The sequence below is a fragment of the Ylistrum balloti genome, unplaced genomic scaffold (genome assembly GCF_031769215.1).
Source record: "Ylistrum balloti isolate Yb309-2 unplaced genomic scaffold, AGI_CSIRO_Ybal_v1 Utg369820, whole genome shotgun sequence".
Taxonomy (NCBI): Eukaryota; Metazoa; Mollusca; class Bivalvia; order Pectinida; family Pectinidae; genus Ylistrum; species Ylistrum balloti.
Genome location: NW_026781988.1, coordinates 76,212 through 92,282, shown reverse-complemented (window position 1 = coordinate 92,282; position 16,071 = coordinate 76,212). Strand labels below are relative to the sequence as shown.

General features: G+C 37.8%; 1 protein-coding gene across 2 annotated transcripts in view; it reads right to left on the bottom strand.

Annotated features, from left to right (window-relative positions):
- Nucleotides 1-16,071, bottom strand: part of LOC132545023 (S-adenosylhomocysteine hydrolase-like protein 1) — a 79,374-nt gene that overhangs the window by 38,113 nt on the left and 25,190 nt on the right. For both annotated transcript variants that reach the window (XM_060208689.1, XM_060208688.1), the window contains exons 2-3: nt 10,927-10,985; nt 1,535-1,622 (exon numbers count right to left, since the gene is read on the bottom strand). In XM_060208689.1, the coding sequence (XP_060064672.1) occupies nt 1,535-1,622; nt 10,927-10,985 (147 nt within the window). The remainder of the gene's footprint in view (nt 1-1,534; nt 1,623-10,926; nt 10,986-16,071) is intronic.

Sequence of the window (16,071 nt, the reverse complement as noted above, 5' to 3'; positions counted from 1 at the left end):
CTATAGGTCATCGGACCCTTCGGGTCCAGATGACCTAAAAAGCACTCCTGAACTGTCCAAGGTGAGTGATTTGCAAGACGAGGGACCGCAGGGCCCGAGTCCCTCTAGGTGGGACTAGAGGGACTAGTAAGCCAGGGGTCCCGGGTTCGATTCCTAGTGGAGGCATTGAGATGAAAAATGACCTCTGTTACATTCATAAAATGCATTTTGGTGCATTCTGAGTAAGAAAATTATGAATTAAAATAGTTGAAAAATAATTGGATTTTATAGTGTCATATATGTTTTTTTTGTGATTGATAGCAGATACATGTTTAAATAGAAAACATATATATACAGAACTTATAAACAGAGGGATAAGGTAAACTCAAAAATCACGGGACAAGACAATATAGTGACAGGAAACAACACGAACCTCTATAAAAACCAGAGGTGGAATCAGGTGCTCCAGAAGGGTAAGCATTTCCTGCTTCACATGTGTTTACTGCATGAACTGTTGAAGCATGCGATAAACTTCGCTGGTGCCTCGCCTGGCTGTGAACCAATGAATTTACTAACGTTGCATTTGATTGGTCGCCAATTGTGCTGTCGGCCAATCAAATCGATCTTTAGAAAACACTAGATGGTTTCATTTTGTGATACATGCGAGCTACACATACACATGTACAACACGATGTTGGTAAGGGCCAGTTAAACATACATGTACATGTTTCAGCCCCACATGGGAATACAGTTAGCCTCTATATGTGTTGAATACAGATTTAAAGAATAAAATTAATTTCAGATAATGCCAGTTAGGCATGTAATCTAAAGGAGTATAGGTGGGCATATTTCCACACCCCTCACGGAAGAACGAGGCGCGGGAAGGTGCAAGAGTGCGATTGCTCGCCTCTAAACATAAGCACTGCATAGAGAACCATCTGAAATCACTTGTTACTGACTCAGCTAGAGGTATGTCACAGTGGTGAACCATCTAGTCACTTGTTACTGACTCAGCTAGAGGTATGTCACAGTGGTGAACCATCTAGTCACTTGTTACTGACTCAGCTAGAGGTATGTCACAGTGGTGAACCATCTAGTCACTTGTTACTGACTCAGCTAGAGGTATGTCACAGTGGTGAACCATCTAGTCACTTGTTACTGACTCAGCTAGAGATATGTCACAGTGGTGAACCATCTAGTCACTTGTTACTGACTCAGCTAGAGGTATGTCACAGTGGTGAACCATCTAGTCACTTGTTACTGACTCAGCTAGAGATATGTCACAGTGGTGAACCATCTAGGCACTTGTTACTGACTCAGCTAGAGGTATGTCACAGTGGTGAACCATCTAGTCACTTGTGACTAACTCAGCTAGAGGTATGTCATAGAAATTTCAGCATGAATCTCACAAGTGATTTACAATCTCAGACTGTTAAGGATCTGTTTTATGTTTAAGATTTTCTATCAAAAGTCTAAAACTTTGAAAATCAAATCCTCAGATTTTTAAGTTAAGGTCAAATACCCTGTGACAACAATTAAAGCTTTGAAGAAATACCTTGCTCTGCAATCTCGATCTCCCTCCGCCCGAATGCTGCACTTTCAATGTTGCGAACACAGAAGTCCGTTCCTCCCTTGCCATTTTTCTGCCAAAGAAAAAATCACATTTTGAAATAGAAGAAAAGATTTCTAATAAAATGTATAAAACCTAATAAGTGCAGCTACTCAAATAAGGACAACTCGGAAACTTTGATAAAACAACACACATGCTTATTGTACGATTCCAATTTGTTTGCTCCAGACTACATCATTTCCAGAGGTAGTCTAGTTATGTAACTGGTTTTGTTGAAAGTTCTTGCTTCCAAAATTGCACTGTAATCAGTTTTGAGGCTAAACTGAAGGAAGCCGAAAACTTGGCCCTGAAAACTAAAGCTTAATAAAAATATTAATGATTCTAATCTGAGAAATAAAACACATTTTTGATGTTACGTTCAACTTGGGAAGTCCAAATAGTCCAAATGTTTTATTAAGTAGAAAGAAAGTATAAAATTTCAGCCTGTTTTTATGTCCTATAAATATTGAAACTACAAAGCCATATGGAAAAACTGTAAAATAGCAAGACCTGTATCATATGCAAAAGGAAAGCAGGCCCAAAGGCCTGAGCTGTATTTTGGTTTTAAACAAATGACCAGCACAAACTTAACAAAACTACCTTATCCAATATCTAGCTTACAGATAAAAGCCTGCAGGGTTTTGTTTGCAGTAAGTGTGGATTTTTAAATGATATTTTAGATATATGAACAAATCCAATTCAGAAAATGAATGCACATATTCAAAATTTTGACCCCTGTGAACTTGAAAGTGTGTCAAAGTCATTTAATTGAACAAACTTCAGACCTCTGGGTCTTTTGGTTATTGAGAAGAATTCACTTGTAGATTTAACACATTTTACATCTGTGACCTTGAAAGTTAGTCAAGGTCATAAGTTTGAATAATTTGGTAGCACCTCATCCCAGCATGCTACAGTCCAAATATCAGAGGTCTGGGCCTTCAGGTTATTGAGAAGAAGCCAAAAATATGAACAGTTTACCATGGATGATGCAATGCGACAGACAAAAGTCAATCGCAATGGTCACATGAGACCTAGATTGTTGAGTTTTATTGTAGGAGACCTAGATTGTTGAGTTTTATTGTAGGAGACCTAGATCCTTGTGTTTTATTGTAGGAGACCTAGATCCTTGAGTTTTATTGTAGGAGACCTAGATTGTTGAGTTTTATTATAGGAGACCTAGATCATTGTGTTTTATTGTCAGAGACCTAGATCCTTGTGTTATATTGTCAGAGACCTAGATCCTTGTGTTTTATTGTAGGAGACCTAAATCCTTGTGTTATATTGTCAGAGACCTAGATCCTTGTGTTTTATTGTCAGAGACCTAGATCCTTGTGTTTTATTGTAGGAGACCTAGATCCTTGTGTTTTATTGTAGGAGACCTAGATCCTTGTGTTTTATTGTAGGAGACCTAGATCCTTGTGTTTTATTGTAGGAGACCTAGATCCTTGTGTTTTATTGTCAGAGACCTAGATCCTTGTGTTTTATTGTAGGAGACCTAGATCCTTGTGTTTTATTGTAGGAGACCTAGATCCTTGAGTTTTATTGTAGGAGACCTAGATTGTCCTTCCTCGTGTTTTATTGTAGGAGACCTATCCTTGTGTTTTATTGTAGGAGACCTAGATCCTTTTTATTGTCAGAGACCTGTTCGTGTTTTATTGTAGGAGACCTAGATCCTTGTGTTTTATTGTAGGAGACCTAGATCCTTGTGTTTTATTGTAGGAGACCTAGATCCTTGTGTTTTATTGTAGGAGACCTAGATCCTTGTGTTTTATTGTAGGAGACCTAGATCCATGTGTTTTATTGTCAGAGACCTAGATCCTTGTGTTTTATTGTAGGAGACCTAGATCCTTGTGTTTTATTGTCAGAGACCTAAATACTGGAGTTTTATTGTAGGAGACCTAGATCCTTGTGTTTTATTGTAGGAGACCTAGATCCTTGTGTTTTATTGTCAGAGACCTAGATCCTTGTGTTTTCTTGTCAGAGACCTAGATCTTTGTGTTTTATTGTCAGAGACCTAGATCCTTGTGTTTTATTGTCAGAGACCTAGATCCTTGTGTTTTATTGTAGGAGACCTAGATCCTTGTGTTTTATTGTAGGAGACCTAGATCCTTGTGTTTTATTGTAGGAGACCTAGATCCTTGTGTTTTATTGTAGGAGACCTAGATCCTTGTGTTTTATTGTAGGAGACCTAGATCCTTGTGTTTTATTGTCAGAGACCTAGATCCTTGTGTTTTATTGTAGGAGACCTAGATCCTTGTGTTTTATTGTCAGAGACCTAGATCCTTGTGTTTTATTGTAGGAGACCTAGATCCTTGTGTTTTATTGTAGGAGACCTAGATCCTTGTGTTTTATTGTAGGAGACCTAGATCCTTGTGTTTTATTGTCAGAGACCTAGATCCTTGTGTTTTATTGTCAGAGACCTAGATCCTTGTGTTTTATTGTAGGAGACCTAGATCCTTGTGTTTTATTGTAGGAGACCTAAATCCTTGTGTTTTATTGTAGGAGACCTAGATCCTTGTGTTTTATTGTAGGAGACCTAGATCCTTGTGTTTTATTGTAGGAGACCTAGATCCTTGTGTTTTATTGTAGGAGACCTAGATCCTTGTGTTTTATTGTCAGAGACCTAGATCCTTGTGTTTTATTGTCAGAGACCTAGATCCTTGTGTTTTATTGTAGGAGACCTAGATCCTTGTGTTTTATTGTAGGAGACCTAGATCCTTGTGTTTTATTGTCAGAGACCTAGATCCTTGTGTTTTCTTGTCAGAGACCTAGATCCTTGTGTTTTATTGTAGGAGACCTAGATCCTTGTGTTTTATTGTAGGAGACCTAAATCCTTGAGTTTTATTGTCAGAGACCTAAATCCCCTATGAAAACCTGACATGTCCCCTGGCAAACACTTCTACATTATCTACAGAATATATCTAACACAGAAATAATTCAGGACCATCACCTGAATACTAACGCTACAAACTACACACATTAAATGTATCAAGTCAACTTGACCTAGGAAAGCAATTAGTTGGCTACAGCCCAGAAAAACATTTCCCTGGCTAATTAGTCGTGTAGGAAACAATTATCAAAGCTATTTGATATTGTTGAATACTTTTTCATCAACGTCCAGAACACATTTCATTATATTTTGTTCCGTTATCAGAAGCATTTGTTTTGGACAAGAATCTGTGGAAACCTGACCATCAGAACGTGACTGCTTTGATTTAGGAAGTTGAATGACTGTATTTGCAATATCTATCGGGATTGATTGTCAGTACTATAGCCTGGTGCTAACGTTATTGATTTTGACCAGGGCTACATACCTCTGTGTAATTCTGGACACAAATATTTCATACCATTCAATCAACAAAACGGAAACACTTTCCCCATCAAAATTTTGTAAAAACCATTTTTTTTTTAATTTCCAACTAAAGCTTGCATGCTGTCCTTATAAAACATATCAGCCTTAATGACCTAAATAAGAAGTTCCATTAATTGACTTTTTTTTCCAACTGTGACATTTCCTTATAATTTGTCTTTTTTCCATTAAGCTGTCTACTGATACCAAAATTCAGACATTCCAATGATCCACTAAAACCTCAATTAAGACTTTCTTTTGACTTGTGAATTCATATATTCCATTAACGTCTCAATTAAGACATTTTATTCAAATTTAATTAAGATATTCTGCGAACATTCAACAGACCATTGATTTGGGCATTCTAACAGTGTTCAAATTATTCCGTCATCCCAGCACATTTACCTTACTAAATCTAATTGAATGTCCAAACCGAGGCCTTTACTTAGAGCATCCAACTGTTTAGTTCTCCGGGTATGTATGGTATGTGTAAATATGGCAGCTTGACAGGCAAACATCATCAATTATAACACCATAAATGCCAGACATTTCAGTGTTTAAATTTACATTTCCTACATCAATAATAACACCATAAATGCCAGATGGCTCAGTGTTTAAATTTACATTTCCTACATATTCCCATAAATGCCAGATAGCTCAGTGTTTAAAATTACATTTCCTACATCAATTATAACACCATAAATGCCAGATGGCTCAGTGTTTAAATTTACATTTCCTACATCAATTATAACACCATAAATGCTAGACAGTTCAGTGTTAGGTCTATATTATAGACTATGACTAACCTTTTTAATCTTTAGTGATAATATAACCATTTAAGATTTTCAGCATTTGTCAAACCTTTTAGTTTGTTGTATGTTATTTCCTTTTTGGATCGCTGTGTGTTTCACCAGCTGATGTCCCTAATGACCTTTTATGTGTTGACTGACCATTAAGAATGAAATAATTATAATTATAAGTTTAGTGTTAAATTTACATTTCCTACATTGATTTTGTATAAATGTGAAATATGCAGATTAAATCTCGATGAACTTATTCATCCTCAACTGTTCAAATTGTTAGCCATCAAATGAAAGTGGTATGTCATTGGTTCTACAGACTTAATTAGGATGTGTCTTCCTATGGTACTGTGTTAAATGTCATTTATGGTACATTTTGTGCCACTTTTGTCCTGTTTACAGAACAGAACTACTGTCATGTATAAACATATCAGAGTATCAGAATTCTCCTGATATCAATATTTACTGAAACGAACATGTACTGATGAATTTACAGACTATGAACTCCCCAAACACACATCCATGTACAGATTAAGATTCATACACCTTCCTACAGCAGACACAATGGTTCCACAGAGAGTCTGTATCGTGTAACTTTCTGAAGTGACAGCAGTTGAGCAGACATAACAGGTGTTTACAGACAGCGATTGTCATAGTAACAAAACTGTGGAAAATACAAGACTTCTATAAAATATTCATATAGCCAATACTTAAAAGTATTTACAGCTGTGTTGTGGTACAGCTACATCCACACAGGGTAAAGAGAGCACTCTTTTCTTCCTATAAAAGTATAATGTCATCTGTCACCAGAAATGTTTTCAAAAATAATTTTTTTTATATCTACGTCCCTACTGTCTATCTCATCTTAACACTTACAGATAGGGAGACAATCAGGTAAGAGTTCTCTATACATAATCTCTTCAACAACTGGCAATATTTGTCAAAATTGACGTCTACATTATAGCACCATAACACGTCCCTCAGCTTAGTACCACCTTGCCTTATAAGGTAACATTTATCATAAAAAGGTTCCTATATGTCAACAGATTCCTTTCTATGTCTTTACAACAATATATCACCAAACGTTATTCATGGTGCAGTTAATATTTTTTCTTGGCATTTGGATTTATTAAAACAAGGTTTGCAGAAGTATTTTTCTATGGAAAGAGAAATTTAAGTCATTGTTAATAAACCAACGGAATGTAAAACATATTGTATAAAACATCAATTGTTACTTAAAAAGGAAGCTTAATGTAATAGATTTTCTATCAAAATCAGACTAGACTGTACAAAAGACATGAAAGTGATTCTGTATTATCATCTTTTGAAAGAAATTGAAATTAAACTGAATCATACATCTATATAATAAAAGTTCTTATAACACAACCAGTAGAAGATTAGAATGTGACATTTATAAGACTACACGGTCATCTTCATCTTATAACACAACCAGTAGAAGATTAGAATGTGACATTTATAAGACTACACGGTCATCTTCATCTTATAACACAACCAGTAGAAGATTAGAATGTGACATTTATAAGACTACACGGTCATCTTCATCTTATAACACAACCAGTAGAAGATTAGAGTGTGACATTTATAAGACTACACGGTCATCTTCATCTTATAACACAACCAGTAGAAGATTAGAATGTGATCATTTATAACACAACCAGACTACACGGTCATCTTCATCTTATAACACAACCAGTAGAAGATTAGAGTGTGACATTTATAAGACTACACGGTCATCTTCATCTTATAACACAACCAGTAGAAGATTAGAGTGTGACATTTATAAGACTACACGGTCATCTTCATCTTATAACACAACCAGTAGAAGATTAGAGTGTGACATTTATAAGACTACATGGTAACCTTCATCAGACAAATGACCAGTGTGGAGTGTACCAACACTGACGTATGTAGTGTGCGAGCGTACTTTTCATTGATGCAAAATCCCAATATCTTTTATGTAACATAATTGTAAAATCATGCCATATGCATCTATATTGTAAAAAAATCAGTATTTCATGTAGCAAAACTAGAAAATTACCTGCACTGGGGACTAAGTATTGAGAAGCTCATCTCTTTTTGCAATTTTTAAAAAGCAGTACATGGAAATTTAGTGACATTGATCAAAGCTATTGAAAAGTCCAAATACTATATATAACTCTGGAAAAAGTCCATATTTCTGAACAGGATCATCTTCATGTTTATCCTTTGGAGGGAACTCCTACATCAAATTTAATCAATACAAAGTCAAACTTTATGATGTTTTAAAATGTCTCACCTCCATCTTAAATCAAAGATTTCAATTTCTAACAATATTAATCATTATTGATGAAAGAAAAAAAAACCCCATCATAATCGTTAACCAGAGTAAGCCGACCTACCACAGCAGGAATGACAATCTACCACTTGACCATAGAAATCACAGAAGCAGACGGCTAAATCATGCTGGCCATCTTGTCAATCTCACCCAAAGGCTGATCAATAAAGAAAAGCCTGTGAAAGTTATCATCAGATCAAATTTCCGTAACTGTAATCGTATTGATACAGATAAGATGAATTTCCTAATAAGGTACAGACACAAAGAGAATACAATTTAATACACAGAAAAAGAAACCCTTTGTATGATGGATTCTATTTCTACGATATCCTTGTGACCATTGTTCCAAATATTCCAACCTCAGACCATGATTAAGTGTCAATCGATTTTCTGATATATACATTAATCAATAACTTCAAGTCAGAAAGAAGACTTTCAGCACAAACTCAACCATGTATAAAAATCTAGTCGAAACTAATATCACATACGCTACGGTTGTCGCAACATGGTGCAATATATATAAAAGAAAAAAAATTCACCAAAATTTCTTTTTTTCCGTCAGTGTTTTTCTTGGTTATTAAGTTAATTGGAAACAGTCTTGGAGAGATGATAAATTATGAAAGAATCTAATCCTTGGAATTGAATTAGAGGAACTAACATTAACCAATACACAGGTTTCTTGCTGTTTTACAGCTAGCCCCTGATATCTGTTTCTCCAGCATACACATTGCCTTACTGTGTGTTCAGATCAATGATCCAACTTAACAGTCCTTAAACACACAAAGAGTCCTTCCAATTTGTAATATAACCATTCTACAAAAAATATGATCTGCAGTCTGGATCTCAAAACCATTCTTTATTCAGACTTTGATCAGCTCCAGCTTCAAACCATTCTACCAAAACATTCTACCATAAAGCTGTGATCTGCGGCCTGGATGGGACCTGATCTCAAACCATTCTACCCGAGCTGTGACCAGCCTTAGCCTCAAACCATTCTACCCGAGCTGTGACCAGCCTTAGTCTCAAACCATTCTACCAGAGCTGTGACCAGCCTTAGTGTGACTCAAACCATTCTACCCTCAGCTGTGACCAGCCTTAGCCAAACCATTCTACCAGAGCTGTGACAAACCATTCTACCAGAGCTGTGACCAGCCTTAGTCTCAAACCATTCTACCCGAGCTGTGACCAGCCTTAGCCTCAAACCATTCTACCAGAGCTGTGACCAGCCTTAGTCTCAAACCATTCTACCCGAGCTGTGACCAGCCTTAGTCTCAAACCATTCTACCAGAGCTGTGACCAGCCTTAGTCTCAAACCATTCTACCCGAGCTGTGACCAGCCTTAGTCTCAAACCATTCTACCCGAGCTGTGACCAGCCTTAGTCTCAAACCATTCTACCAGAGCTGTGACCAGCCTTAGTCTCAAACCATTCTACCAGAGCTGTGACCAGCCTTAGTCTCAAACCATTCTACCAGAGCTGTGACCAGCCTTAGTCTCAAACCATTCTACCAGAGCTGTGACCAGCCTTAGCCTCAAACCATTCTACCAGAGCTGTGACCAGCCTTAGCCTCAAACCATTCTACCAGAGCTGTGACCAGCCTTAGCCTCAAACCATTCTACCAGAGCTGTGATCGGCCTTAGCCTCAAACCATTCTACCAGAGCTGTGACCAGCCTTAGTCTCAAACCATTCTACCAGAGCTGTGACCAGCCTTAGTCTCAAACCATTCTACCAGAGCTGTGACCAGCCTTAGCCTCAAACTATTCTACCAGAGCTGTGACCAGCCTTAGCCTCAAACTATTCTACCAGAGCTGTGACCAGCCTTAGCCTCAAACCATTCTACCAGAGCTGTGATCGGCCTTAGCCTCAAACCATTCTACCAGAGCTGTGATCAGCCCTGACCACAAACTATGCTACCAGAGCTGTGACCAGCCTTAGCCTCAAACCATTCTACCAGAGCTGTGATCAGCCCTGACCACAAACTATTCTACCAGAGCTGTGACCAGCCTTAGCCTCAAACCATTCTACCAGAGCTGTGATCGGCCTTAGCCTCAAACCATTCTGCCAGAGCTGTGATCGGCCTTAGCCTCAAACTATTCTACCAGAGCTGTGATCAGCCCTGACCACAAACTATTCTACCAGAGCTGTGATCAGCCCTGACCCCAAACCATTCTACCAAAGCTGTGATCAGCCCTGACCCCAAACCATACTACCAAAGCTGTGATCGGCCCTGACACCAAACCATTCTACCAGAGCTGTGATCTGCCCTGACCCCAAACCATTCTACCAAAGCTGTGATCGACCTTGAACCCTAAGCCATTCTACCAAAGTTGTGATCAGCCCTGACCCCAAACCATTCTACCAAAGCTGTGATCAGCCCTGACCCCCAAACCATTCTACCAAAGCTGTGATCAGCCCTGACCCCAAACCATTCTACCAGAGCTGTGATCAGCCCTGACCCCAAACCATTCTACCAGAGCTGTGATCACCCCTGACCCCAAACCATTCTAACAAAGCTCTGATCTACGCTGACCCCAAATCATTATACGAAAACTGTGATTGGCCCTGACCCTATCAAAAAGGAAAGAAGGCAGGTTAACTGTAGTGTCTTAAACTGTCATGATGGGAGGAAGGAGTACTTTTCTGTGACAGCCAAGATGACATCAGTACCATAAGAGTGAACACTTTACAGTCACCAGGTCAGAATAACCTTTTGTTGATAAGGTGTGTAAATCTACACAAAAACATAAACCAGGACTTAAAATGGTTCTGTTTAGCCCCAAGTTTGAATAATTCAATGTCCTGTTTGGTTAATCTGTAAAGAAATGAAGATTCTATATATATAGTGTGTCCATACCTGTACTTTTTCTCTAGGGTTGATGTCTTCTTCCTCTGAGGAACTGCCAGTGTAGGACGCTGAAAAAACATAAAACGTTCTCAAATTACTGACAGGTAACACTACTGTCAGGACAGCTTTATCTATCTGTGGTCAGGTACAGCCTGGCCATATATAGATTTACACAGAATGACCTTCTGATAAATCTATTGTTGGAGGATATTCCAGACCAAAATAAATTCACAATGAATAATATTTTGATAAATATATCAACGAAATCAAAACAAACTATGTGAATTTCCAATAATCATTTCTCCATTTTTTATCTGTTAGAGTCATCCATGGCAGACAAAGGCAATCTAATTTCATACAATGGAAATTTCATTAAGTAAAAATAATACATGTTTCCTGTACTGATATAATTATTCTCTTAGCAACATAAACTATTATAAAAATGTACAGCTTCCGTCAAATTTCATAGGTGACATTATATTTGTTACTAATAAACATTTTATCACTTGGCCTTTTATTATCACTTGGCATGATTTAGCATATACCTCGAATGGAAATTTACACATTTATAAATATTCAGGTAATCAATTTTTATTTTTGAATCGGTAAATTAAAGCACAGAATTAACATATTACTAGATTATTTAACTTACCTGTAACAAACCTGTCAGAAAAATACCTTAAACAGTGTTAATGATATTCTCATAACTTAACCAAAAGTCATCTCTACAACATTTACACAAAATTGATTTAAATCAATTCTTCAAAATTACATAAATTATTCCGTTGGAATAATGGTAATGTTCGGTGTTGTTCATTACAGTGTGTATCTGTGTGGTTGTTTGTGTATTTATGTGCCAAATCTATCAACATTATCAACCTCTACAAACTGACACCAATAATTGTACCAACCTCTGTAAACTGACACCAATAATTGTACCAACCTCTGTAAACTGACACCAATAATTGTACCATCCTCTGTAAACTGACACCAATAATTGTACCAACCTCTGTAAACTGACACCAATAATTGTACCAACCTCTGTAAACTGACATCAATAATTGTACCAACCTCTACAAACTGACACCAATAATTGTACCAACCTCTACAAACTGACACCAATAATTGTACCAACCTCTACAAACTGACACCAATAATTGTACCAACCTCTGTAAACTGACACCAATAATTGTACCAACCTCTACAAACTGACATCAATAATTGTACCAACCTGAGTAAACTGTTGCCAATAATTGTACCAACTTGTGTAAACTGTTGCCTTTAACTGATTCATCCTCTGCAAACTGATACATATTATTTTTGTATCAACCTGTGTAAATTGACAATTATAATTGTACCAACCTGTACAATCTCTACTGATTCAACACTCAAAATATATGTGTTAACTGAACCTGAACAAAACCAGCCTGTATTAACTGACACCCAGGAACAAAACCAGCCTGTGTTAACTGACAAACATGAACAAAACCAGCCTGTGTTAAGTGTTAACTGACACCCAGTAACAAAACCAGCCTGTGTTACCTTTAATGGATTTCATAAGCCAGCCCTTGTTAACTGACACCCATGAACAAAACTCTGCAAACTGAACTGACACCCATGAATTTTTGTATCAACCTGTGTAAATTGACAATTATAATTGTACCAACCTGTGTAATCAGACGTTCATAATTGTATCAATCTCTACAGTGTATTCCAACACTCAAAATCATAACCAGCCTGTGTTAACTGACACCCATGAACAAAACCAGCCTGTGTTAACTGACACCCATGAACAAAACCAGCCTGTGTTAACTGACACCCATGAACAAAACCAGCCTGTGTTAACTGACAAACATGAACAAAACCAGCTTGTGTTAAATGACAAACATGAACAAAACCAGCCTGTGTTAAGTGTTAACTGACACCCAGTAACAAAACCAGCCTGTGTTAACTGACACCCATGAACAAAACCAGCCTGTGTTAACTGACACCCAGTAACAAAACCAACCTGTGTTAACTGACACCCATGAACAAAACCAGCCTCTGTTAACTGACACCCAGTAACAAAACCAACCTGTGTTAACTGACACCCATGAACAAAACCAGCCTGTGTTAACTGACACCCAGTAACAAAACCAACCTGTGTTAACTGACACCCATGAACAAAACCAGCCTGTGTTAACTGACACCCAGTAACAAAACCAACCTGTGTTAACTGACACCCATGAACAAAACCAGCCTGTGTTAACTGATACCTATTAACAAAACCAACCTGAGTAAACTGAAAACCTTTAAACGTGATCAACTAGTTCCAGATCATCAACTACCTGTACAACCTCCCACCGATAAACATTATAATGTGACTGATTTTTAATCCCATTTCTGACTGATCTAGAAGTTCTTGTGCAGTTAAGCTCAAGTGCAATAACAACTTGGAAAATGGTGATCCCCTGAACGAGGGGTTAATTATTGATTCTATAAACCTGCTTACAGTCTGTTCATCCTCAACTTAATTAGCATCATCCATGATATCCATTTTTATCCAATCAAATTACAGCAAAATTGCAAGGCAAATCATTATAAACAAACATTATCGATGACACAAAGCCAGCTGCTGCTGCAGCAAAAATGCTGTTTAATACTATTAATGAAAAGGATCTTGTGAGCATTTTGAAACAAAAAGAATAATAAAACACACAGCGAGCAACAAAGCTGATGCTGCTGGCGTAACAGTGTCATATGATAGATGATTGACTCTTGTTTACCCCCAGAAAAGTGATATTTATCTCAGCTTTTGGCTTCTGTGAATATCACTTTTCTCAGGTAGATAAATCCTTGGGTTAACCTTATCTGAAGTCAATAATTGTCTAATATCAACCTTTACAACCTGACATCCATAATGTAAATGACAGTGTGATATATTGTTATCAGCACTTCAATCCTAAAACCCTAAACCTGCACAAACACATCAACCTGAACAGGAAGGTATCATGTTCTTGATTAATAGTGAAAACTAGCTGTGTGAATCCTCATCGATGATTTTTATATCATTCCCTTGATACCACAACATCAAAATATAAAAAGGGGCAACTCTCACAGATAGAAGACAGAAAGGGATAATTATCTTTGATAACAGTGTCCTGTTCCTCATCAACAGCAGACTGAGATTGCGACATTGAAAATCTTGTATAGTTTAATGCGCTCAACACTTTATAACAGGACAATGCACAGAATTATAGTTCCCTACCAATTGAGAAATAAATATACTGCAAGTGAGCCAATGCCTTAAGTATGAAGTTCAATTGACTAGTATTGTAGGACATACAGCCCAGTCAAACATTTTCTATGATGTAGATCAAAGGTCAAAATGTAGGTCAATGTCCTATTTTTGATACACAACTTTCCTTCTGCAAGGGGAACCCATACCCAAAATATGAAGTTCCAGTGACAAGACAGAAGGAAAGACAGAAGGAAAGACAGAAGGAAAGACAGAAGGAAAGAAAGATGGAAGGACACAACAAAAAAAACTAAAGCTCCACCCAAGCTCCTGCCCACCCATCCCCGACCCCATCCACCTCCGACCTCACCCATCCCCAACATTATCCATCCCCAACCCTACACTACTACAACTAGCATTTATTACAGCATGGTTTACTGACATGCAAAATGAACCTTTTATCTTCAGACAAAACCGTGGGGATAGAATTCACAAATTCAATCAGTTGAAAGCTTCTAGTATATCTGTATCTATTCTGTACTGCTGTGAAAAATTACTAGATACTTTAAGTTTCACTTTTTTATTTGAAATCAGATTGAATACTGGTATAATCAGATCAGTTGATAAGGAGATCTGTTTCTACACACTGTCCACATAGTCTGATTACCTGGAAGTCATGATCTTACAACATTAAAACCTGATAAATCAGGAGATGCTACTCCAGTTGGAAAGATTATAACCCAGACAGATCATAACCCCAGACAGATCATAACTAGACAGATCATAACTAGACAGATCATAACCCAGGCAGATCATAACCCAGACAGATTATAACCCACACAGATCATAACCCAGGCAGATCATAACCCAGGCAGTTCATAACCCAGGCAGATCATAACCAGACAGATCATAACCCAGGCAGATCATAACCCACACAGATCATAACCCAGGCAGATCATAACCCAGACAGATCATAACCCAGGCAGATCATAACCCACGCAGATCATAACCCAGGCAGATCATAACCAGACAGATCATAATTAGACAGATCATAACCAGACAGATCATAACCCAGGCAGATCATAACTAGACAGATCATAACCCAGGCAGATCATAACCCACACAGATCATAACCCAGGCAGATCATAACCCAGGCAGATCATAACCCAGACAGATCATAACCCAGGCAGATCATAACCCAGGCAGATCATAACCAGATCATAACCCAGGCAGATCATAACCAGATCATAACCCAGGCAGATCATAACCCAGACAGTTCATAACCCAGGCAGATCATAACCCAGACAGATCATAACCCAGACAGATCATAACTGGACAGATCATAACCCAGACAGATCATAACCCCAGACAGATCATAACCCAGGCAGATCATAACCCAGACAGATCATAACCCCAGACAGATCATAACCCAGACAGATCATAACCCCAGACAGATCATAACCCAGGCAGATCATAACCCAGACAGATCATAACCCAGACAGATCATAACCCAGACAGATCATAACCCAGACAGATCATAACCCAGGCAGATCATAACCAAGGCAGATCATAACTGGACAGATCATAACCCAGACAGATCATAACCCAGGCAGATCATAACCCAGACAGATCATAACTGGACAGATCATAACCCAGGCAGATCATAACCCAGACAGATCATAACCCAGGCAGATCATAACTGGACAGATTATACAAGGTTTTGTTACATCTGTATAAGACATGTAAGATATATTTCTGAAATACATCGCCTTTGAGGGAAGAGTGAACTAGACATTATGCTAGGAATGAAGTACCCTTACAGTATTCAATGGCTATTATGTACAATCATAACTCATTACACTGGATTGGAAGATGCTTACATTGCCTTTAATGACACCAGGAAACAGAGAAGATGCTTGATAATTCCACCAGCTGAC